At 49.2% G+C, this 23806-nt stretch overlaps 1 protein-coding gene across 8 annotated transcripts in view; it reads right to left on the reverse strand.

The window, feature by feature from the left end:
• Nucleotides 1–23806, reverse strand: part of GRM4 (glutamate metabotropic receptor 4) — a 233381-nt gene that overhangs the window by 122966 nt on the left and 86609 nt on the right. For all 8 annotated transcript variants that reach the window (XM_073319848.1, XM_073319851.1, XM_073319846.1 and 5 more), the window contains one exon: nucleotides 11198–11414. In XM_073319848.1, the coding sequence (XP_073175949.1) occupies nucleotides 11198–11414 (217 nt within the window). The remainder of the gene's footprint in view (nucleotides 1–11197; nucleotides 11415–23806) is intronic.

Raw genomic sequence — 23806 nt, forward strand, 5'->3', positions numbered from 1 at the left:
GTTGCACACCGGTTAAATTACATAAATATAAAGCTAATATTTCATCTCAATGTGTTTGGTGATGGAGCGAGAAGAGGCCAGAGAGCGTGCATGTTTGCATATCCTATGGCACTGCAAGCGGGCTTTGTCCTTTCCCTTCCCAGAGCGTTTGAAGCAGGGTCAACTATTCTGGGATCAGAGACAGACTCGGATATGACTAGAAGAGGGGGCTGGGAAGGCGTCCCAACTTCTGGCTCTGTCCTTACACACTGCCTATAATAGGCCAGGGGAGGAGGCCGGATGCCTGGGTCGTGGTGGCCCTGCCTGCATTCCGCCTCTTCCCGTCCCTGCTCTGCCCCTTCCCCGAGGCCCACACCACTGCCTGGCGAGTCCCTCCTGTCCTCCACTCCATCTCCCCCCTCCAGAGCTCCCTACATCCCTCCTCTCCTCCACCCCACCTCCCCGCAAGAGAGACACCCCACCCACCACATCCCTGCAGGTGGTGGGGGCCTCGTGGGAGAGGAGGGACATGGAGAGTCGGGGGGGGCCCCCCAAGAGGGGCAGGGCATGAGGCAGAGAAGAGGTGGAGTGTAGTCAGGGCCATGGGCAGAAGAGGCGGAATGAGGAACTCTCCTCCCACAGGGGAAGCTTCACCCACTGTCCATGGCTCTGCCATTAATTTCCTGGGCTCTGCTCCTGGATCTGCCACTAATTTCCTATGCAGCCTTGGGTGGATACCTTCACACACCCTCATGCCTTAGTACCAGCCTGTAAAATTAGAAATACTAGCTGCCTTTGTAAAGCACTCAGGATGCACTCGGATAAAGTGGTGGCTGTTAAAAGCTGCACACAAGACCGTCTGAAATGCACAACAACTTTACTGAACCCACAGACTTACGAACAACACAAATTACCCTATACTTACAAGGCAACAGATGGTGCTCTTTCAATTCTTATCTATCTACACATATACGAATGCTGCTTTCTCAATATAGGAAATAAACTGTACTACTGGCTGGTAACTATTGGTAAATATTGACTTTTTAATTGCCAATCCTGGGTCAAAGTTTATCTTATCCTGGTCCTGCACCCCTGGCCCATCTGGTCCAATGCCCTGTCTCGGACAGCGGCCAGTAGCATCTGCATCAGAGGTGGGTGCAAAAAACCCCTCAGTGATGGGACAGTCTGCCCCCAGGGGAAGCTTCTGCTCAGCTCTTTAGTAGGTTTACACCCTGAGCCAGGAATGTACATGCAACAGCATTAATAGGAGACTTTGGTAAATACTGTAACGGAAGGTCAAGTTGATAATGCACCAGAAAGAAAACAGCTTGAATGCTTCCTGGTAACTACAACAATGAACATCAACACATTATGAAAATACAAATGTACTCCAAAGACTCAGGACAGGCATAAAGAATTGAAGCACAGCTGTGTTATGGAGGAGATGGCAGGCGTGCACACATGCAGAGGGAGTATAAAGGCACACCAAGAAATTTGGGACTTTAATTTTAAATATTTTGCTGAGAAAGATGCCAGGAAAAGGCAGCATTGCCTCGCTTTGATTATTCCAAGGAAAGCAGGCTGCCTGTTGACTGAGGCATAATATAGTGATGCAAGCTGATTTCAGGTAAACTTTGTGGCTTGACAAACTGCCCGTGTCTCATTCACACCACTCTGGCTGTGTAAAGGACCTTTGAAACAGGAATAAATTACATGCCTCTATATACTACCAGAGTGGTGCAAAGGGGCCTTAGAGTAAAGAAAAACCTGGCCCATATGTATATTTTTATATATTCTTCATTCACTTAATCAGGCTTGACACCACTGTAACCCCACTGGCTTCAGTGGGGCCACTCCATATCGACACCCGTGGAAGGGAAAGAAGAATCAGGCCCAAGCTATTTTCTCTGTAGACGCTCAGCATGTTGGGCGCACGTTGGGCTCTTGAAAATCTGCCGGACTCTGCCCCCATTGAAGTCAAAGTGAGTTTCTGAATCATTGGCATCCCGAGCTGGACCAACACGGAATCCTTTTGAAAATCCCACTCCTATCTCGACGGTCCGGGGGCCAGGTTTTTTCAGAAGAGCTCAGCTCCCATTTACGCCCCGAAATACGGGCAGATTTTCAAGGGACACTTCTAGGCAGAGCTCCACATGCAGCTGTTGGGGTTGGGTCCCTCTGACAACGTGTGCTCAGCGAAGACCAAACAGACCTGCATCTTGGGGCTGATCACACATTCCTTGATGACCCAAGCACTGACGCCCCTTCATGCATATGTATCTTGTATACAGGCACATTACTCCCCCAGTAGCTGTAGGTCAGATTGTAAACACTCCAGCAGCATTGCTCACTGAGTAACTGCTCACCACGGTGAGTGACCCAACCTGGCCCGTGACATAGGGCAGCGTTTTATTGCTCTGCAAATAAGTGTGTTCCAGTAGTTACAGCAGGGTTCCTTCCGATCATACAGTGACTAATTACACTGCAGTTATACTGTAATTCCAGTGTAACTAGGCTCTCTGATAACCCAATGAACACGAATTCACATAACCAGAAGGTTAGCTGTATAAACGAATTGTGGCCCTTGGTTTTCAGTTAATGCATGTGTGTCTAGACTCCAGGTACACTAATTTACACTGTATTGCTAAGTCAGATAGGTAACTGTCCAGTTACCTGCAATTATCACAGATTCACTTGTCTTAAACCACAGCCACGCTGGATTTGGAGGATGACTCTAAGTCATTATAATCATTGTATTGGGAAGCTGCGAGGGGAGTCAGGATTCCTGGGTTCTTATCCCGACTGTGCCATTGGCTCATATTGTGACTTTCAGCCAGTCACTTTCCCTCTCCGCCTCTCACTCCCCCAGTGGGGAAGTGAGACTAATAGAAACAGCTTTGCCGCTGGGCTGCTCAGGAAAGAGACTCTCGCTTCTGTGGCTCCCATCACATCATCTCCCAAAACAGCCCGTCGAGTCTACCCCACACCAACCCTCAACATCTGGCTGGATTCCCTGTTGAGTGCGAGGGTGGAACATCGCTGACTTCAATGAAGTGGCATCTGCTTATGCAACTACGGCGAAACTCCCCCTGATGCAGACATGACGCCTAGGCATCACTTACATCCCAGGGCTCAGTGACACCGTCCCTCTGCACAGGCGTGAACTTCACCCCTCGTGCAGCTGGCTCACCAGGTCTAATCACTACGCTATTTCAGCTTATCACATGGGCACTCACATCAGGCCGAACTTGTTGCTTAGTGGGAGCCAAGTCACTGTGGGGTCCCATGACCTGCTTGATCTCTGGAACAAAGCAAAGAACCAAGGGGAGGCAAATAATTTGGTCCCTTAAATATCCCTCTCATTCCAGAGCCCTTCCATTGGGACAGCAATGAAAACGGACAACTTGCCATATTGGATCGGACCCACCATGCGTCTAGCCCTTGGCGTGTCCCGTATCCTGTCTCTAATGGCGGCCAGTAATAACTGCTTCAGAAGAAGGTAAAAGAAACCTTTCAGGAGGCAGTTATGACCTGGATGCAGACCTGGGTTCCCTCAGCCCCTACCCTAGCCTCAGAAACCCAGCAGACCTTTCCTCAGAGCTGTCCCCTTGCTGTATTGAATTTGCGTTGGAGCAGACAGCATGCCTGGCGGTGCCAGCATGATGCAGCAAGGACAGGTGGTGCTGAAAAGGTTTATAGACGTCTCTTTGGCAGAGGATGAAGCTGATGGATGGAGAAGGCAGGTGAGGGGCTGAACACAACCTCCAAGGTGAAACAGAGCTGTAACCTTGGGTTCCCCCTTCTTGGGGAGTCCATAGGCAATTTAGTTCCTCAGCTAGAAAATGCCACATTAAGGGCCTGATCCAAAAGCTGTTGAAATCTACGGGAGTCTTTCCACTGACTTCATATCAAGTCCTTAGGGAGAACCAAATCCAGGCCTCATGGTTTGATGCCATAACTCTCGAGGAGGAACTTCCAGAAGCATTTCCCTCTCCCTACCCCGCTCCAGCAGCCCCAGCTCCCACTGAGAACAATGCAGGGTCCTTGCAAGTGAATCTGTTGGAGCTACATTTAGCTTCAGTCCACCCTTGGTAGAGCTGCAGCTTGCCCCAGTGACATGCCAGTCCTCTCTCGACCCTAACGAGCAGAACAAGGCTCAGCTTCTGGAACTCTGCAGATTCTTGCATTAGAGTCTCCTTAAGGGCAAAAGAGCAATTACCCAGCACCACCTTGTGAAGTCCCCCGAGTATTCCAACTGACCCCGCCAGCATCTGCACTGAGTCAAGAAACTCCTCTGACCCACCTTTCCAAGGTGCTGAGCCCCTGCAACTCCCATTGAAATTCATCCCGTAAGAACATTTTTATAGACCTTGAGAACCCTGTCAGAACCCAGCCCCAGAGAAGGGAGGGAACCACCAAGAGGAAACTGTAGCTCCCACAACTCAGGTTGGCAGGCAGAAAACAAACTACATTTTAACACAGCCGAACGCAAGGTCATACATCGAGGAATAAGGAATGCCGGCCACACTTCCAGCATAGGGGCGGGGGTGTATCCTGGAAAGCAGGGGTCAAAGTGGGCAAGCAACTCAACATGAGCTCCCAAGGAATGCGGTCGCAAAAAGGGCTAATGCGATCCTTGGACATGTGAACAGAGGCATGTCAAGCAGTAGCAAGGAAGCGATTTTAGCTCTGGATACGGCACTAGTGAGGCCAATACTGGAGTGCTGTGTACAGTTCTGGTGTGCCCATTTTGAACAGGTTATTGACACACTGGAGAGAGTGTGCAGAGAAAAGCCACAAAAACAACTGGAGGGCTAGAAACAAAAATATGCTTTACAGTGAGACTGAACAAGCTCAGTCGGTTCAGTTTGTCAAAAAGGAGACTCATCGACGACTTGGTTACCGTGTATAAGTATGTTCATGGGGAGAAAACAACAAGTACTGGAAGGCTCTTTAACCTAGCAGCGAAAGGCACAAGAACCGATGGCTAGACGTTAATGCCAGACAAATTCAAATTAGAAATAAAGCACTGATTTTTAACACTGATGGCGATTAATCAGTGGAACGAATTACCAAGGGCGGTGGTGGATCTGCCATCTCTTGAAGTCTTCAGATCAAGACTGGAGCCTTGTCCGGGAGATATGCATTAGTCAAACATCCATCCTGACTCAGTACAGGAGTAACTAGATGAAATTCTCTGCTCTGCATTATGCAGGAGATCAGACTGGATGATCTAATGGTTCCTCCTTTCTGGCCTTAAAGTCTGTCAACAACAAATGCCACTGGCTCAGGGTAAGTCTACACTGCAGTTAAACAGCCCCTTATCCATAGCCCCATGAGCCCAAGCTGGCACAGGCCAGCCGGACATGTCTAATTTCAGTGTAGACATACCCTCAGACTCTGTTTTGGAGGCAGATCTCTAAGAAAGGGCTACCGCACTGGGGCAACATGCCTGAGCCACAGGACAGCAAAGCCACCCTGCTGGGATAGAATCCGGGTGCCATTTGCCTTTAAAATAAAGCCTTTCCAGACGACACATGCATCAGGAACGGAAGCATCAGTCAGCGGCCACTAGTAGAGGCCGCACGCTGGACTTGAGGGATCAGCGCTCTGATGCGGTACTGCAAATCCAAAATTCTTAACACCTCTATCACCGCCCCCACCACGGGCGTGACAGACTGTCTAGCCCCAGGGAAGGTACTCACACAGCACCAGGGGAACAGGGCCCCCCCACCTGTACAAGCCGGGCAGAAGAGAGCTCGGTCTCTTGGATGGCAAATCTGTGCGAGAGAGAATGCAAAACGACAACAAAACACGGTTACTTTCCCCTTTATTCCTCTCGTTGTCAGGTGATTTGTGTTATAACGGTTCAGATGGGGCTGCTGCTTAGCACTGACAAACCCCAGTCGAGTTAGCAGCTAAGCCTTTAACAGAAAGCAATAAAAACCCTTTTTCTATGCTAACACTGCACTCCCTGCCTCCCTCCCCCTTTCTCATGCACACACAGCCTACATGCAGACAAGCAGAGATACACACACAAACCCTGTCACTCATACACCTATGGAGTCACCGGTACATCTAGTCACATGTTCTCACTGCTATGTGCCACAGATCCCTGAACATTCATGCACACGTTCAAGGTCTACAGAGATGCACCCAGACATACACACACTCCATTACACACCCACAGGTTCATACACCCCCGGGTATATGCAGAAACGCCGACAATCAACACGTACACACAGTGCTAGATGTGGACACCTTTGCCCTGAGTAACACACATAGACCCGCTCACGTGTGTATACACACCAAGTACGTTCCCCCATACGTCCACACGATCACAAGTACTTGTGCATCCAGGAACAGCCACACCTGCCTGCTCTGAAGCACACACGCACTCATGTACGACTGCAGACCTGCCAAAACATTCTGCTTTTCAAGTTAAAATCCTAAAGAGCAGCGATTCCCAGTTGAATCCCTAGATGGACGCTTCTGCATATTAAAAGCGCAGCCGGTTCTCAGAGCCACTGGATTAATGCAGTTCCTATTTATAGGGCTTTGATTAGAAGCTTGTCACCTAGAAGTTTTTATTCCCCTTATCCATTTATAAGGTCGTAACACAGTTTGACTTGCATTAGATGGACTGGTGTCCCACAGATCTTGCCAGAATGTAATGTGCCATTCAGATACAGTTAAATTAGCAATAGGCAGCCATCGGTGCACGGCAGGACTCTAACTGCCTCTGAAAACACTCTTTAGTTCTCATCTCTCCATGGATTATTATGCAGCAGATAGCCAAAGAAACGTAGAACAGGGATAGGCCAAGCCGAGCTCTCCCCACAGCCAGTTCTACATCATTTTCTGTAGCATACTCCTGCTAAGAGAGGTTAGCACCTAGCGAGCACCCCTCAGGCAGCATTGCTGTGCCTCCTGTTGGGAGAGGCTGGAACTCCCCACGCCTGGGCAGCTCCTCCCACCGTTTCCTATGGGGCCTTCTGTTGGGAGGGGCTGGGTGTGGAGTAGCTGCGAGATGGCTTCCAGCCAGTGAACTTGCAACTTACAGGAGGGCTCGGTATTTGCATGTATGTCAATAGTTAGTTAGTGGATAAGGTGCCATATCAGCTCTTAACAGCGCCTCCTACTGACAGAGGCTGGGACTGGAGTAGCTGTCTGTTCTCCCCTTCCCCACCCCCTCTGACTGCTCCTGCAGATTTCCCTATAGCCTCTCCCAAAAGGAGGCTCTAAGACCTCATTTCCACCCCACCCCTGAAGGAGTGGGAGGGCTCCTGTCCCACTCCTTTCAGAGGCTCCTGGTGGGGGAGGCTAGCACTGGTGTGACTCAAAGCTCCCCCTCCACATCCAGGACTCCTGTGTTATTCTCCACAGCAGCCCCGCTTGAGGGAGGCTGGAGCCACAGCAGCTGCAAGCTCCCAGAATGCAGCCAGCGCTCTCCCCCCTACTCTCACTGGCGATAATCCTTTCTAAGCATCCAGTGGCACCCGTCAGCCGAATGCTTTCCGATTCCTGTCAAATCCTTGCAAAGAGTTTTGCTGAGCACAGACTTTCAGGCTGTCCAAAGTCTAGAGACAAGTTAAAGCACGTGCCCACAGGGATAATTCCACTCAACTGGGAGAACCAAGCAACGGTGCCAAACTTTATTTTCCGTTAAAGCCTGGTAGTGTTTGTCTGACGTCTTCTCTCCTGGAAAGTGCCCCGCTCGCTGACTGATCTGGAAAGGCTGGGAGAGTTGGAATAGGCTCACTGGCTGGGCCACAGCAAAGCCCCAACTTATTCGAAGTCTCCTTACACACAGCGAATGAGTTTCCTAGCCACTTACACAGAAAGAATGGCAGGCAGCAGACACTACGGTCCAGAAACTGCTGTGGACTAACTCAGATTCCTAGACCAGAAGGGACCATCCAGTGTGATCTCCTGAACAGCAAAGGCCATAGAGCTGCCCCAAAAAGAGTTCCAACAGCAGATCTTTTAGAAAAACATCCAGTATTGATTCTAAAGTCGCCAGTGATGGAGAACAGAATCTAGATCTCTTGCTGGTGCCCAAAGGATGGACCGTGCTACCCCCTGGGAGCGACATAAGCTCTTTGGGGCAGGGACTGTCTTTTCATTCTGTGATTGTACCGCACCCGGCACAATGGGGTTCTGCTCCATGACTGAGGCTCCTAGGTGCTACCCAAGTACAAACCTTAATAATAACAGGAGTCACTGACTCTGTAGAGCATATTCTGTCTTGATTTACATCTTGTACAACCCAACTAACGGGGGAAAAGTCAGCAAATAATTTGGTCCTGTGTCTTGAGATAAAATGTGTTGTGTTGTGTGCATGCCATCACCAACTTGAGAACAGCTGGGGCACCTCTGTTGGCAACTCAGCACCAGCAATCAGACTGGAAACAAGACATACACTTTTAACTGTGAGAGTAATTAACCACTGGCACATGCTCTCTACCTTTGTTTTGTTTCAATTTCAGCCATGGGGGCTCCTCTCTTGAAAGGGGGAGCCGGTAATACCAGAACAGAGGTGGCATCATTCTGCCAATGCCACAAGGAGGGGGAGAGGGGAATGTGCTTGTGTTGTCACGGCGAGTTCAAGATGGGGGCCTAGCATCCTGATCAGCCTGGGCCACAGGAAGCTTGTTTCAGTGTAAGAGGGAAGGGGGGGGGGGAATTCCTCACTGCAACAGCTGGGGCGATGACCTTGCATCCCTGCATTGTCGTGGCTGTATATCTCAGGACACTGTCACAAGTCTGCAGCCCCGTGGACACGCAGGGAGCGAGGGCTCAGCTGTAGTGAATATGAAGGCGTGGTCCAATGAGGCTGCTGGACACTGACAGTCCCTGTGGTTCTCTCTGGCTCGCCAACTCCCAGACTGAGGCAGCCTCTGCTACTTCAGACTCCAACACCAGGTCTCCTCCGAGTCCTGGCCTGGATCACACAGTACCAGATGGGGATAAACGACAAAGGACTGCATTGCCCTTGCAGACAATTTCTCCCTGAGCCCCTAACATTTCTCCTCAGCATCCTCGCCCCCCATCTCACTGGCCTCCAGGAGCAATAGGCAGTGCAGCTCACACAAAGAGTCTTAATCAAGGCTTTGAAATTTATGTCGTGCCTGGTTCATCATTGGTCCAGAATCATTTTTTTAAAATCTCCCAGCTGTAGCCACTCGTTGCCAGCCTGCAAAGGGATGATTTATACTTCAGGGAATGAATCAATACAATATGTGGCCAAAGACATCTTTAATCTTGCAGAAGGATTAGGCTGCAGAGGGGGACGTCAGCAGCAGCCCACAGCCGTTCCATTCAGATTTCAATTTGGAGATCAGCGCCTCTCTTTCTTCTCTCCCTCTCCTGCCTTCCTTCTCTTCTTGCACCGCAGTTAAAGAAGTTGGAAACATCAAACTTCATTTAGCAGGCGGGCACCGCTGTAATGGGCTGGCTATTTTGTCCGTGCTAGCGACACAGAAGGGCGCCCAGGTACCGGGGGCTGCCTGGGGAGAGACCCCATTGGAAGGAGAGATCAGAGTTAACAGGAGAGATGCAATGCTCCACTGGTGGGGGGGAGATGCAGCCCCACACTCTGGGTCCGTTTGTCAGCTGTGAAGGTGCAAGGGGGCCACAAGGCAGCCAGGCAACACTCCCCATAGGGAATATCCCCACTGGCACATGCCCCTTAGGAACCACCCTGGAGCCGGAGGGGTGTCAGGGCAGGAGCGGGAGGGGGCGGCTCGTCTTAGTCCTCCAATAGCTCACAGTGGCTAAGCAGCTGCAGACAGGTTAAGTCTGCCCCCAATGCAACTCTCACCTGTGCCAGAGACTGCACCTTAGGAGGGGGAGAAGAGGAGTAAGGGAGAGGGCTTGTCTATCACTTCATTCCCACCCTGCATTGCTTCTTCCTCTCCGGACCGCTAGAGTTCCCTTAGGCTCACAGGGACCGCCCAGGCAGAGCCTAGACATCAAGTCCCAGCCATCAGGGATGCCTCACAAACTGCCGTTCCCCCGCAGACCGTTGCTGTGACCCTTAGTGGTGCAATTAAAAGTGCTTAGGCGAGATTTATGGTGGGATTCTAGCTGCAGGGTGGTACCAATGTAGAGCGCTTGGTCACCATGTGGTCTGCAGGAATAAGCAATTACAATACGGTTGATGGGCCGAAAGCAATATACAGAGGCATTAGCACGCATTAGGCTATTTGGGGATTTAGCACAGGGAAAGAGGAAGAGGTGGAAAGAGGGATAAATCCAGAGACCCTTGTTCAGGCGAAATTCCAAGTGGGCCCAACCCTGAGCAAGCAAAGACAGGAGGATCCGTCCCATTCCACATACATTTCCTCTCTCCAGCACAGGCCTCATCTCAACTCGGTGTTCTAGTCGCGTTTCACGCTGATTGTTCCCTTCGGCCTGACTCTTCGCATGCCCGTGCCAGACCCTAGCATCTCTCGATTGCACCTGGGTCGTGCGTTGGACCCTATGGCCCCCTAGGGTGGATCATGACTGAAGTTGAATTGTATGAGCCTAACCACGTGGACAGAGCTTTATGTTATGCTACCACACAAGTCCCTCACAAGCTGCCCCCCCAATTCAAAAAGCAGCCTAACCCCCAATGCTACAGACGGGCCTCAGGAAGCTGCAACAATCTGCCGACAGGCCGCAGTGGTCACTGTTCCCAGATGCCAACAAGCACTTCCCAATTCTGCCGTGCTGGCAACACGACACGGGCCTGGGTGCGGGCTAATACAGCACCTCCAATGGGCAGCTGTTATCACAGCAGACCGAGCCACAGCTACCTCACAAAGTTTACACTTGCAGTTGAGGACAAGTGCCCCTAGGATGATCGCACAAGAAGCTTCACAAAAACTAGCCCTTCCCCTTCAATTATCACCTCTGTCTTTGCTAGCTAGCCAGAGAGAGGCCATTCCTCACCTGCCTGATGTATTCAGCTGTATGGACAGATCAGTGATGGAGAGAGATTAGAGGTGGGCCTAGAACTCACGTCCTTCAGCTTCCAATCTGCAGACGTTGCCGTCCAAGCTTAAGGACTAACTCAACCACAGCTGTATCCAGATACATTCTACCCCCCACTTCCCTGCAGTTCTCGACACCATGACCCATAATGCAGTCCACCCCAAGAGATCCAGCTGTATTTTGCTCGCAGACCCCATTTCAACCCCATGGCCTGTATATCAGCAGGAAGTTCACTCACCATCCTCTCTGGACTTCTGGATGAAGGCCTCCACCCCACTCTCGCCGTAGCTTCCCTCGGAGGCTAATGTGGAGACGTAATTCCACTTGAGCTCCTTGACTATGTCCACCATTGCTTGGGCCTGGTAGGTGTCGGAGGGAACAACGCGGGAAAAGAAGTCGTACCGACTGTTGTCGCTCAGGTCAGGGGCAGTGGAAGCATAGCTTATCTGGGGTATCTGCGGGGGCAAGGAAAGAGAGGTCACTGAAATAAAGAAGAGCAAATTGCAGGAGCCTTAGACCACAAGCCATCTCACTGACATGACACGGGACGGCTTGAGGGAGGTCACACAAATCACACAGCAGGTGCAATAGTTGAAGGAGGCAAGACTGGGGTGTTGCGGATATATGAAGTACCGACGGATGAGCCTTGTTGACTCACATTCACAATCGTGGTCTACCCTTGTGTTTTAAAACCCATTCCCACCCCTCAAGTCTTATTTTTTTAAACCGATTTTTCTTGCTATTGGAATAAGCGCACCATCGGTCACCACTAGAGATAGAAACCCGGACTTAGGTTCCCAATAATACTGCACCTTCCCGGGCACTAAGATATGTTCCCCAACCCTTGGACTTCAAATAAGGGGGCTGGGAAGGAAGAAAACAAGGACTTTTGCTTGCATGCTACCAGGGGATACTCCAGTTCTCCTTCCAGCAGCAGTTCTTCAGCAATCCGATCTGGGCTTCTCCCAGTCACAGCACCGTGAGGACTCTTGGGTGCAAGCAACTCAATGCCAGCAGAACACTGAAAGTTTTGCCCCAGCTCTCTACCAGCACCTGAGCAATACGGGGCTGGAGCTGAGGAGTGGACAAGTGTTTTGTAGATGCATCTAGGTGCAATAAGATCATAACAGTGTTCTTGTACAGAAACTTTCCATCCACATCTGAAAGCACTTCACAAAGGCAGGCCTGTATCATTTCCCCTGTTTTACAGATGGGGAAACTGAGGCACGGACTGGCAGTGACTTGCCCAACGTCAAACAGCAGGTTAAGAATAGAACCAGGAATGGCCCTAGCTGATCTGCCGGCCTGGGCGGAGGAAAACTTTTTCGCACCGCCCGCACCAGCAGCTAAGCAAAGAACAAAAACATACCCTGTGGACACTGGCTCTCAGGGCATCCATTCTGCTCGCCTGCCCACCGAGCTGGCGCTGAATAGAACTCTGGTCTCCTTTGGCCCAGTCCAACGGACCACACATTGGCAACGGTTTTCAAGAACTCATAGGGGGAGCGTGAGATCCCAGAGGACTAGAGAACGGCAAACAGTACCTATCTTTAAAAAGGGGAACAAAGAGGGCCCAGGGAATTGTAGACCAGTCAGCCTAACTTCAATACTTAGAAAGATACTGGAACAAATTATTAATCAATTTGTAAGAACCTGGAGGATAATAGGGTTATAAGGCATAGCCAGCATGGATTTCTCAAGAACAAATCATGCAAATGCAAGCTAATTTCCTTCTTTGACAGGGTTATTGGCCTAATGGATGGGGGGGGAAGCAGTAAATGTGATACATCTTGATTTTTAGAAAGTCTGTTGATACAATCCCACATGACATTCTCATAAGCAAAGTAGGGAAATGTGAGCTAGATGAAATGACTATAAGGTGAGTGCACAAACTGCTTGAAAGACCGTACTCAAAAGAGTAGTTATTAATGGTTTACTGTCCAACTGGGAGGGCATATTCTGTCCTGGGTCCAGTACTATTCAGTATTTTTATTAATGACGTGGCTAATGGAGTGGGGAGTACGCTTATAAAATTTGCGGATGACACCAGGCCAGGAGGAGTTACAAGCACTTTGGAGGACAGGCTCAAAATTCAAAACAACCTTGACAAATTGGAAGAATTGGTCTGAATTCCACAAGATGAAATTCAGTAAAGACAGGTGCAAAGTACTTCGCTTGGGAAGGAAAAATCAAATGCATAACTACACAATGGGGAATAACTGACTAGGGGGCAGTACTGCCAAAAGGGATCTGGGGTGATGGAGGATCACAAACTGAATATAAATCAACAACGTGATGCTAACATCATTCTGGGAGTATTAACAGGAGTGTTGTGTGTGAGACACAGGAGGTAATTGTCCCACTCTACTCAGCACCGGTCAGGCTGGAGTACTGTGTCCAATTCCGGGCACCACACTTTAGGAAAGATGTGGAAAAACTGAAGAGTCCGGAGGAGAGCAACAAAACATGAGCAAAGGTTTAGAAAACCTGACCTGTGAGGAAAAGTTTAAAAAAAAAAAAAAAAAAAAAAAAGGGTATGTTTAGTCTTGAGAAAAGGAGATGGTGAGTTGACCTGATAACTTCCAATATGTAAAGGGCTGTTATAAAGAGGACGGTGATCAATTGTTCTCCATGTCCACTGAAGGCAAAACAAGAAGTTATGGGTTTAATCTGCAGCAAGGGAGATTTAGGTTAGCTATCAGGAAAAATAAACTATTATTAGAAGGGTAACTAAACTCTGGAACAGGCTTCCAAGGGAGGTCGTGGAATCCCCATCATTGGAGGTTTTTAAGAACACATTGGACAAACACCTGTCAGGGATGAGCTAGGTTTGACTTGGTCCTTCCTCAGCAAAGGGGGCTGGACATGGTGACCTCTTCAGGTCCTTTCCAGCCTGTCATTTCTATGATTCTATGCTTTCCAAATACAGCAGCCAGAGGCCAGCGACGCAAGGAGAAAACAGAGTGAGGGAAGATGAGAAAAGACTGAGGGATCTTGGTTTCAAGTGCCATGACTTTTTGACACTCCAAGGGCTTTGATCCTTGCCAAAGACCTGAGCTCTGGAAAGCTCCTTGCACTGAGGAGCCTGGGAGAGGAAACAAAAAAGGACGGGGATATTTTTCTCCTCCTCGCTCCCCGATTAACAGAGTCGGTTTGATGACACATACAAAGAGCTGGGAGGGGGAAAAATAAAAAACACAGTTGCTCCTTTGTATTTTCTCCCACAAAAGTTCTTAGCTTTGCAACAGAGCCAAGCAGATGGGGAGATTCCAGAGTCTCCCCAAGAAGAAAAGAAACCAACTGTCTTCTCCTGAAAAATACAAGAGGAAAAAGAAGAGAACAACAAATCTAGATCAATTCTAAACCCTTCTCCCAGGCCCTGCCAGAAAGGAGAGGAACTAAAGGGCTTGTGTCAGCCAGGTATGATGCTGCCTAAACAGCCAGCAAAATGGTTCTGTGATGCTTTAGTTTTTCCCCCTTTTTATCTCCTCTTTTCTCTCACCAGCCTCTCCTCCATGCACGCTTTGAGCCTAATTATGTCGATCTTCAAAGGGGACAGCCCTCAACTCCCAGAAGAGGGTCGGGGGAGAACCACAGAGCAACTGAGTTCTCAACAAGTCTCTTTGATTGCCTTTGGAGTAGCATGGGAGCTCTGTGCCTGGCTGGCTGACAGAGAGCAGTTAACACCTCCGGCACCCTGCTTCCCCTCCCCAGCTTTCTGTGTGTAATATTCTCTGCATTGGCCTCTCAGGCCACTTTGATCTCCTCTGTGTGCTCTCTGCATGCATGAGAGTGTAAGCATTCTTCACCAGTCAAGCTTAGGACCATTTCTCAGCTGACAAGGCTTGGAAGCAAAAGTGCAACCCCAGAGAGCAGAGGCCCAGCCTCAGTACTGTCTGTATCACCACTAGCAGCCCAGGTTGACAAGAAAAACCCCCAAAAGGCTCCTCCCGCTTACCTTGCCCACTCTCAGAGAAGGGGAGGAGCCAAAAAGGGACTGGGGTGGACTGATAAGTTGGGGCAACTCAAGGAGAACAAGGATGGGAGGAGGTCCAGCCATTTGACCCCTGGGAAAGAACTCCACCACAGGAACAATAACAGCAGCTCCCCATCAGGAGAAGGGAGGAACCACAAAGATTAATTAAATGGCCAGAGGGACAACCAAGGAAAGGCAATGGGGAGGGGAGGGGAGGCAGCTTATTTGAATTCTGGAGAAGATGGGTGGAGTCCACCAGAACAAAAGGCCCACCCCCCCAGTCAAAGGAGGAGCCACAGAGCCCAGAAATCAGGGACAACGAATGGAAAAAGACAGGGATGGGGTGAAGGTAAGACATACCAAATAAGGCAACCAGGAGGAGCCACCAAACAGAGAATCCCAGATAATGCCAAGAGGAACTCCACCAGCCAACCATGATAGCAAGGCCCCATAGCCTTAAAGAGCCTCTCCAGGATTTAGTTTTGGCACAGTCCACCATCCAAGCGAGCCTGGGGGAAGGAGAGGGCCCTGACTTCACCCTCCGCTACGTACAGGTTCTGAAATTCTCTCCAAACAAAGCAATAAATATGCCTTTAAAATTAATCAGAGTTGACTTGCATTGAATGGTGCATTAGAATGATTTATGATCTTGAGCTGCTTAGCACTTATATAGCACTTCAGAACGCTCTGCAGACATTAATTAATCTTAGTGATAGAAAAGGCCTATTAAATCAAGTCCATCCTCCCCTCACCAACCTGCTGTTCCCTTATAGGAGATGTATCCAGTGTTAAATTGGTCGTGTGCTTTCTCAGCTACGAGTTTGTTGGCTTCAGGCTTATATTGCTACCGCGCCTCGTTTCCTAAAGCACTTTGCAAACAATGCGTACAGGAATCAATCCCGCCACCACTTACAGGCAGCCACCTCTGGGGTGGAACTCAACAGCTGTCTAACAGCACACAATACAGTGCAGCACTTGAGGGCAGGAAGTGAAGAACAGTGGAGCTCAATTAAAACTTCAGGGGATTTTTTTTTTTAAAAGACCTGGGGAAATGTAGTTACCTGAGTTGGAGTGTTGCCAGGATATGAGGGTATCACTCTTCGGTAGCCAAAAAAACCCACCTGAATTGCTCAGGAATCTTTCGTGAAAAGGATCAGGAGCTGGGTTTTGCATCTCATCTGAAAGATGGTCTGGCAGTACACTGTCCTCGAACACCATGCTAGAGCAATGGTTCAGAACGGATTGAGAGCTGGGGCAGCAAGGGAATGTTACCTAACCCCATCTTTCCCTTCTGGAAGCCAGGAGTCAAATCTGATTTGGGTTACCAAAACCATCAGTTTAGGAGCTACAACCTAAATCTTTGTCCTCCACCCCATATAGTTTAAAATCAGGGAATAGCCCCAGAAGACTGCTAGAGGTTATAGCAATGCTGCAATCAGCACAGGCTACTTGGATATATACTGAATGTAGGCAAATTGGCACAGACTGTGCTCACTCGGAAGGAGGCATAACACCTGGGTCAAGCAATCAGGTAGCCCACAGCCTAAAAGCGGAGGCAGAGGGAGGGACAGGTCAGTCTGACCTGAGCCTTTGGAGCAGATTAGATGCCCAGAAGCTGCATGCTAGGCTGTTCATAATGAAAGCTACAAGATCAAGTAATTGTAGTGTTGGCCCTGAGCTTGATTATACGCCCCCTCTAATTATGGGCACACATGAAGTGGTTTGCTCCTGCACAACTAGTGGTGTAACCCAACGCTCTTTAGGGTGACCACCCACAAGCCGCCCTTGCCTGCGTGTTTCAAAACCAGGACTCTACAGGCCACCTTCCTGATAAGGCAATTGCTCGGAGGTAGACTTGTGCTGAGTGGGGCACTCAAATGCCCTGGAATCGAGAAGCGTATTGGTACATGGCATGGACCTCAAGGGCAACATGAACTTGCAGGCACTCTTCCCTCCCAGAAATCAACGCACGCAAGCCTACGATTTTCTTGTATTTATGTTGTCCTTGATAGATGAATAGAAATTACTTGTTGGCTGAGTCACCAGCAAATGAAAACAAAGACCCAAGGCATCCAGAGAGCCGTTAGAAGGGAACAGCAGACACGGGTTGTGGTCTGTTAGAATAACAGAGCAAAGACTGCATGGTTTGGCTCAGGCAAAAGCTTCCCACTGCAGTCCTCCGGCAATGCACCCCCAGGACTGCCACATGGGGTATCTGCATCCCAGGGCTAAGGGGTTAAAAATCCAGCTGAGGGTCTCACTCCAGTGAACAGAGGGGAATGACCAACCGAGTCAGAGGTTATCCTGCAAAGGAACACCCCAGCATCCTTCAGTCTTGCCTTTGTCCCGAAAGGGGCAACAGCAAAGAAAGCTCTCACATAAAGAACCCCAAATGGCAAATCCCCATTTCTACCAAATCCCATAGTGGGTGCTCCCCTGACACACCACATTCCCTGTGGCCACAGCCCTCTTTTCTCATCTTCCTCTTCCTCTCTTTCTCACTCTGGTTGGCTCTTTTCCCCTTGCTGCATCTCTCAGATTCTCTTATTTATTTATTTGCTTTTCTCTTTCACTCTAGTCCCCCCCCACATCCATTAAATGTAATGCCAGTGTTGTAAGCCCACGACTCCACCAGAATATTAAAAGCCCCTTGTAGAGCGGTGGCTTCTGTTTTAACTACCTGGAGAGACAGAGAGAGAGAGAAACTTTATCAGAGCACAAATAGGATTATTCTGTGTGACAATCTGCTTTGTGCTCCATTCCAAGGTGCTGTGATCTGCTTATTGGATATCTGTGACCAGTAGAGAGAGTGTGAGTGTCTGTGTGAGACGCATCATTGAAATTCTGCTCAGCCAATAAAGCGCTCATCTTGTAACTGGTTTTCGGTTGGGGGGGAGGGGGTTGTTTCCTGTCTCCATTTCTTCTTCTTTCCTTTCTCATTGAGACAGAGATGGTGGAAGTTGTGCAGTCAAAAATGACACACACAAAGAAGAGGTATTGCATGTTTTGCAAGAAGGTGAGGGAGGGAAGGGATGAGAGAGAGAGAGACAGGAGGAGTGCTGGAGTAGGGCTGTGTGTTTGTGTCCGGGCATGCAGCGAGTGCACGTTTACATGTGGGTTAGCGGGCCTATGTGAGTTTGGATGAGTGTGTGCATCTGGATTAGAATGTGCCAGACAAGCGTGCACAGGTGTGTGCATCTGGATTAGAATGTGCCACGGATGCGTGTGTCAGAGTGCGTGTGAGCTGTAGGGCTGTTCCATTGCAGAGGTAGGGTTGGTAACGTCAAAGTCGCTGATGTCAGGTCACCCCCTGGAGCAGGGGAACCACGGAAAGACCCTGCAAAATCCAATTTGCTGCCCATCTTTCTTCCAAGCACCAATCCACCAGGCCCACAGCTGCTTAATGGAGTGCAGCTCCCACCTTCTGAAGCTCATCATAAACTTCCCAGCTCCACTGAGACCCACGTTGAGCTCTGCCTTTGTAAAAGGGCCTCATTTTAACATCCCCTGACACTAGAGAGATTTACAGTTAGGGAGCAGGAACGAAACAAAGAAGGAGCTATGTGCTGGTACCCAGGACTACAGCTGCGCAAACAGATTAGTGGTTGGCAGGCGATTCCCAAAAACTTGTGTGTGTGTTGGGGGGGGGTCATTTTGGGTTGCCCCAAAACCAAATTTTTTTAAAAAAAATTCAGCAAATCGTATAGTTGGGGGGAAAAAATAAAAATGGTTTGGGCCCAAACCAATTTTTTTTTTTTAATGTTTTAAAATGAAACGGAAGGAAAAGTCAAGACCAAAAGCCATGCTGCCGCTGAAAAATCCAAATGGTCCCATTTTGATCATGTCAGAATGGAACATTTCAACTCCTTGGAATTTTTGCTGGTTTCTCCCGAAAGGAGCAATTCAGCGAAAACAGGACCAGGGGGCAAAACGCTTTAGTGTCGCCAAATCTACGTGGTTTTGCCAAAAAAAATTTCAGATGAAAAAGTTTCATCTGGCTCCACCAAGACCCAGCATCCCCAACCTGTAAGATATCTACCTGGCCCCCATCACGGTCACACCAGAGCACCTCCCAATCTTCAGTGCATTTATCTCACGCCGCCTCTGTGAGATAAAGCAGTGCTATTATCCTCCATTGGAGGGAGAGACTAGGGGACTTTTGCTCAAGGTTAACACGGGAGTCCATGGGGAAGCAAGGAACTGAATTCAGGTCTTTCCATTGTAGGCTAGAGCTCTAACCACTCAACCATGCTTCCCCTGAAGGTGCTACCTCACCCGTAGACTTCAGAATGCCCTGGGCACTTAGTGGCCATGGGCTGCTCAGACTCAGTACATTCCCAGTGGGCCCATCCTATCTCACGCATCCCCAGGGTCTCAGGATCCAGATGAGTTTCTGAGCAGAGGAGTGTGGGCTCCCAGCCTTTGCCCTCCACACCTTCCAGAACCTGCTTCCCAGCGGCAGCCTCACCTTCCATGCATTAACTTGGAGCTCATTGTGCATTGTGCCTTGCTCCTGATCCCACAAGCGGGAGCCTGCACAAAACCCTGGCGCCCAGAGAGTCGCACATCTCTGCTTTTGTCTCTTCAGATCGAATCCCAGCCAGACGGAAACCAAGAGCAGCCCTCTTCCCAAGGGGGAGGCTGCGGGAGCAGGGGCGAGGAAACAAAAGAAAATGCCCTGTTGAGCCTGCTCTGCTGCTTCCAACGTTCAGCCTCAGGCTTCGAGATTCATCCACTGACACAGGGCTGGTCTAGCTTCGCAAAGTGGGCTTGGGAAACAGCACGAGCAGAATTCACACCAGTCCACTCCAGGGTCGCCTCACCCAGGCCAGGACTTAAGGAGCTCCTGCGTAGTGAGGCAAGCCAGCCCAGGCTAGGAGCTAGAGAGAGCCTGAGTCGGTCTCAATAAACAATCCCCTTTGTATTCATTACCGTGGAGACCTGTGTCTTCTCAGCTGCAAGTCCTGTCATAGATGCATACACAGACATGGCCGATGCATATACAGACATCCACCTGCACACACACGCAGTTCCCAAGGGAGACATGGGTGCCTGTATCCCAAATGAATCACAGCTATGTACAGAGATACCATGGCATCGCTGGGGATTGAACCCTGGTTCTTCATGGGCAAGTCCCTACCATTGGAGTCAAAAAAGAGTGCCTTCCCTCGCTGGGAGTACATAGCAGGTTGTTATTGCCAGGCAAGATGACACAAACAGAACAAGTATATTACACCCGCGGACATCTACAGACATGCCAAATGCACACACGGTACATACACAAGGTGGAAACCCAAATCCTCACACAGTTACCATATGGAATATGGATGGGCAGAGAGAAGATCAATGGGTATACGCCAAGATGGCCTTTGACCTCAACACAGCTGGATTTAAACCTGACTTTGATCACAAACTTCAGTGACCTCAACCTAGCTCCTGAGGAGTCCCTTGTTCACACATCAAACTGAGCAGGATTTGCTACATACAGCTGATGTTCTCTATAGGAGTGGCCCAGGACTGAAATAGCAGAGGGTGCTGAAGGTCAAGATTAAGTGCATTGGGAGAGTTGCGGGGCGGGGGTCCTCACTACCGGTATAGCAGAGGGAACTCAGAGCTACGATTGAAGTGTGTGGCAGGACTGCATAGGAGTTTGCAGAGCTATGCCTACCTTTAGGCAAAATGCCATGAGTCAAGTCCCTCTTTTGGCAAATTTGGTCTGCAGATTTTGTTTTAGCCTGTTACTACACTGAGCCTCGGAAATACTTGTTGATCTGCAAGCTACAAACTGTAAGCTCTAGTTTAAATAACTGAACAAAGAAACCAAAGGACTTTTCCTCTATAACCTGCTTTGGATTCGGGGGAGAAGGGCGGAAATAAAATGCCAGTTCCCAAATTACAGTTTCATAACAATCCTTCTGTCTGGGTTTTTTTTCCCCCTCCTTTTTGATCTCTTGTTCTACAATAGCCTAACTCCCGACATCAGCTATTTTCTCAGATGAAAGACAAAAGTGCTTTTAGATACATAAAAGCAACCGCATGCAGGGAATTCAAAGTTTTTAAAAGAAAAGAAACAAAGGGGGAAGGACAATTCTACTGCAAATAGAGGCAGCACCTCTTGAAACCCCAAAAAACCTGAAATCCAGCAGCGTCTGAAATCCAGCCTCTCTCACAGCATAAACGAACACTGATCCTCCTGAACTGCTGTCAGCGTCAGAAAGGGCTGACATCCCTTCCTCTCCCAGCTTCTCAGCAGCCACACGATTCCCTATTCCCCCAGAAGCGTGATGGGGGGAAACCCCATTCCGTTCCCATTAAGAGCAGAGGATGCAGTAAAGGAGGCCTGGCAGAGGTTTGACATCACCATCCTCCACTTATCTTTGTTCAATAGAGATACTGATGAGCAGGTTCCATGAGGAGAATCCCTGATCGCCTCCCCTCCCCATTCCCCACTCCTGACAGTCTAAGGACAGAGGTGTCAGGTAATCGGCAACTGACCCAACGCCATCCACTCCCAGGGCCAGATACCCAGCTGGGGTGCAAGGAATTCCACTGAAGTCAATGGGGCAAATGTTCAGTAAACCAAGGCCCCTTTATGCTGGTAGCTAGGGGTCTCCCTGGCCGATATATTGCTGGCATAAGAAATCGACGGGGCTCCCCCAATTCCAGCTCCTAGCATAGACAGCAGGTCAGGGTGAGACGAGGGTATGGCTGGAGAGCAGTATTCTTCACTTGCCCTGCAGAGCCATGCAAAGCAGAGTGACCCTAAGGCTGTACGCTGGCCATCCCCAAAAGATGGAGAGCACAAAGACCCCTTTTGCAGCCCTCCCCTCTGCCCATCCCAAGCACATGAGTGGAGCTGCTGAGAATCAGGCCTCACAGAGTTACACCAGCTCCCCTGTGTGATCAGTATACACTGAAGTCAACTGAGTTACTCTGGGAACAACTGAATGGAGAATCAGACCCTCCTTATCTTAACCAGAACAGACCGAAGATCATTACAGAAGGCCCTTTGCCTTGGGAATCCCATCAGATTCACCTGCAGAGTTAGATAGCACATACGGAGCCCCGGGGACTGCAAGTCATCTTTGGCATGAAGTGGTGGGTAACTTTTCCTATCAAAGGATCATTGTGATCTACCTTAAAAGCTGCTTCTCCCTCCTGACAGTCAAAATGAAAAGGTGCCTTGATTTCTTATGTATTTCATTACTGCCAGTTTATGAGCTAATAGACCATTTTTATTTAATAACAGTGGAAGGCACCAATTTAACTGAATCAATTTCAGATTGAAGAAAATTAGACAAAGACAGCAATTTTCTGTTATCCCACCAGCCGAGGTTTGCAGGGATGGAATTCTTGAACTTAAACCACCAATTTGAGCCCCAGCACAATTAGCCAGAGCTGTAATAGCTGGGGAAAAAAAACAAAAAAAAGAGTTCTAAAGGGAAATTTCAGGACCAAATGCCATAGCAACCCGAGAAAAGTCCCCCTGTAGAACAGGACCTGGAGTCACAGAGACCCTGAGGGCTGTCATCCTGATTATGAACAGTGATTAAGTGACCCGTCTTATTTCTGTGACTCATTTGGAGGATTTTGTGGAGTCCTGATCTCGTCTGATCAATACTGTGATAGCAACTCCTAAAAAACCTAGCCAGAGAATCCCAAGGATGTCTTGTTTCCTTAACAGAACCCCAAAATATTGTAATGATTAGTGTAGACAGCACCTCCACTGGTAGATGGTGCTATATCTTTATCTTAGTATTAAGCTATTGTCTTGTATGCAAAACACAAAATTTCCAGTAAGTTCTTGGAATGTCCTGGTACAACGTTTTGTTCCAGAAAGTGGAGGAAGAAACCAAGGATTTAGATTTGATTCTGACCAACAGGGTTGAATTGGTAGCGTAACTGAAGGTGGCAGGCAACTTGGGTGAAACTGATCATCAAATGATAGATTTCACAATTCTAAGGCAAGGAAGGAGTCAGAACAACAGAACAAGGACAATGGACTTCAAAAAGCCGATTTTAACAAATGCAGAGAACTGGTAGGTCAGGTCCTATGGGAAGAAAATTGAAGGGAAAAAGGAGCTCAGGAGAGCTGGCTGTTTCTCAATGAGCCAACACAACTGGAAAACTATCCCAATGCGAAGGAAAGACAACAGTAGTAAGAGGCCAATATGTCTCCATCAGGAGCTTTTTAATTACCCGAAACTCAAAAAGGAATCCTACAAACAGTGGAAATATGGATAGATTGCTAAGGAAGGGTACAAACGAATAGCATAAACATGTAGGAACAAAATCAGAAAGGCTAAGGCACAAACCCTAAGTGAGGGCTGGGGGGGAGTGACTCAGTGGAAACAACCCTTGCCTGGCTCTGCAGGGCACTCTCTCTCTGGCCACCCATAGTAGTTCCCCGAGGTGGGCTGGGCACTGCGAGGTTCCCCTGGGGGGGAGGCACAAAGGGGTGTGGAGGTCACTCTGGTCTTGCAGATTAACTGGTGTTCCAGGGCCTGGAGGATGGAGACACCCAGTGCTGGGAGTCATGGGCCCATCAGCAGTGACTACAGGATCAGGTGCATTAGAAACGATGCTGGCAGGGAGAGCAAAATGATGTCCCCATGCATAGTCACAGAGCTGCTATCCCCACGAGGGTGGGTTCCCAGAGGAGATCAGTCTCGGGCAGATGCTGGCTACCATATGGGGTCAGGAATAACCTTCCCCCACCAGCCCTTCCTCCAGCACCGAGCAATGAGGTCCTTTCTTGGAAGCGCCTGGTGCTGGCCAGTGGCCACCTAGGGCAAAATATTCACTGCACGCCGATTTTTTTTGCGGTGCCTTTAGATTTTTGGAAGCTCAACTGGAGACAGCTGAGGGGGC

This window comes from Lepidochelys kempii, chromosome 21 (assembly GCF_965140265.1).
Source record: "Lepidochelys kempii isolate rLepKem1 chromosome 21, rLepKem1.hap2, whole genome shotgun sequence".
NCBI lineage: Eukaryota > Metazoa > Chordata > Testudines > Cheloniidae > Lepidochelys > Lepidochelys kempii.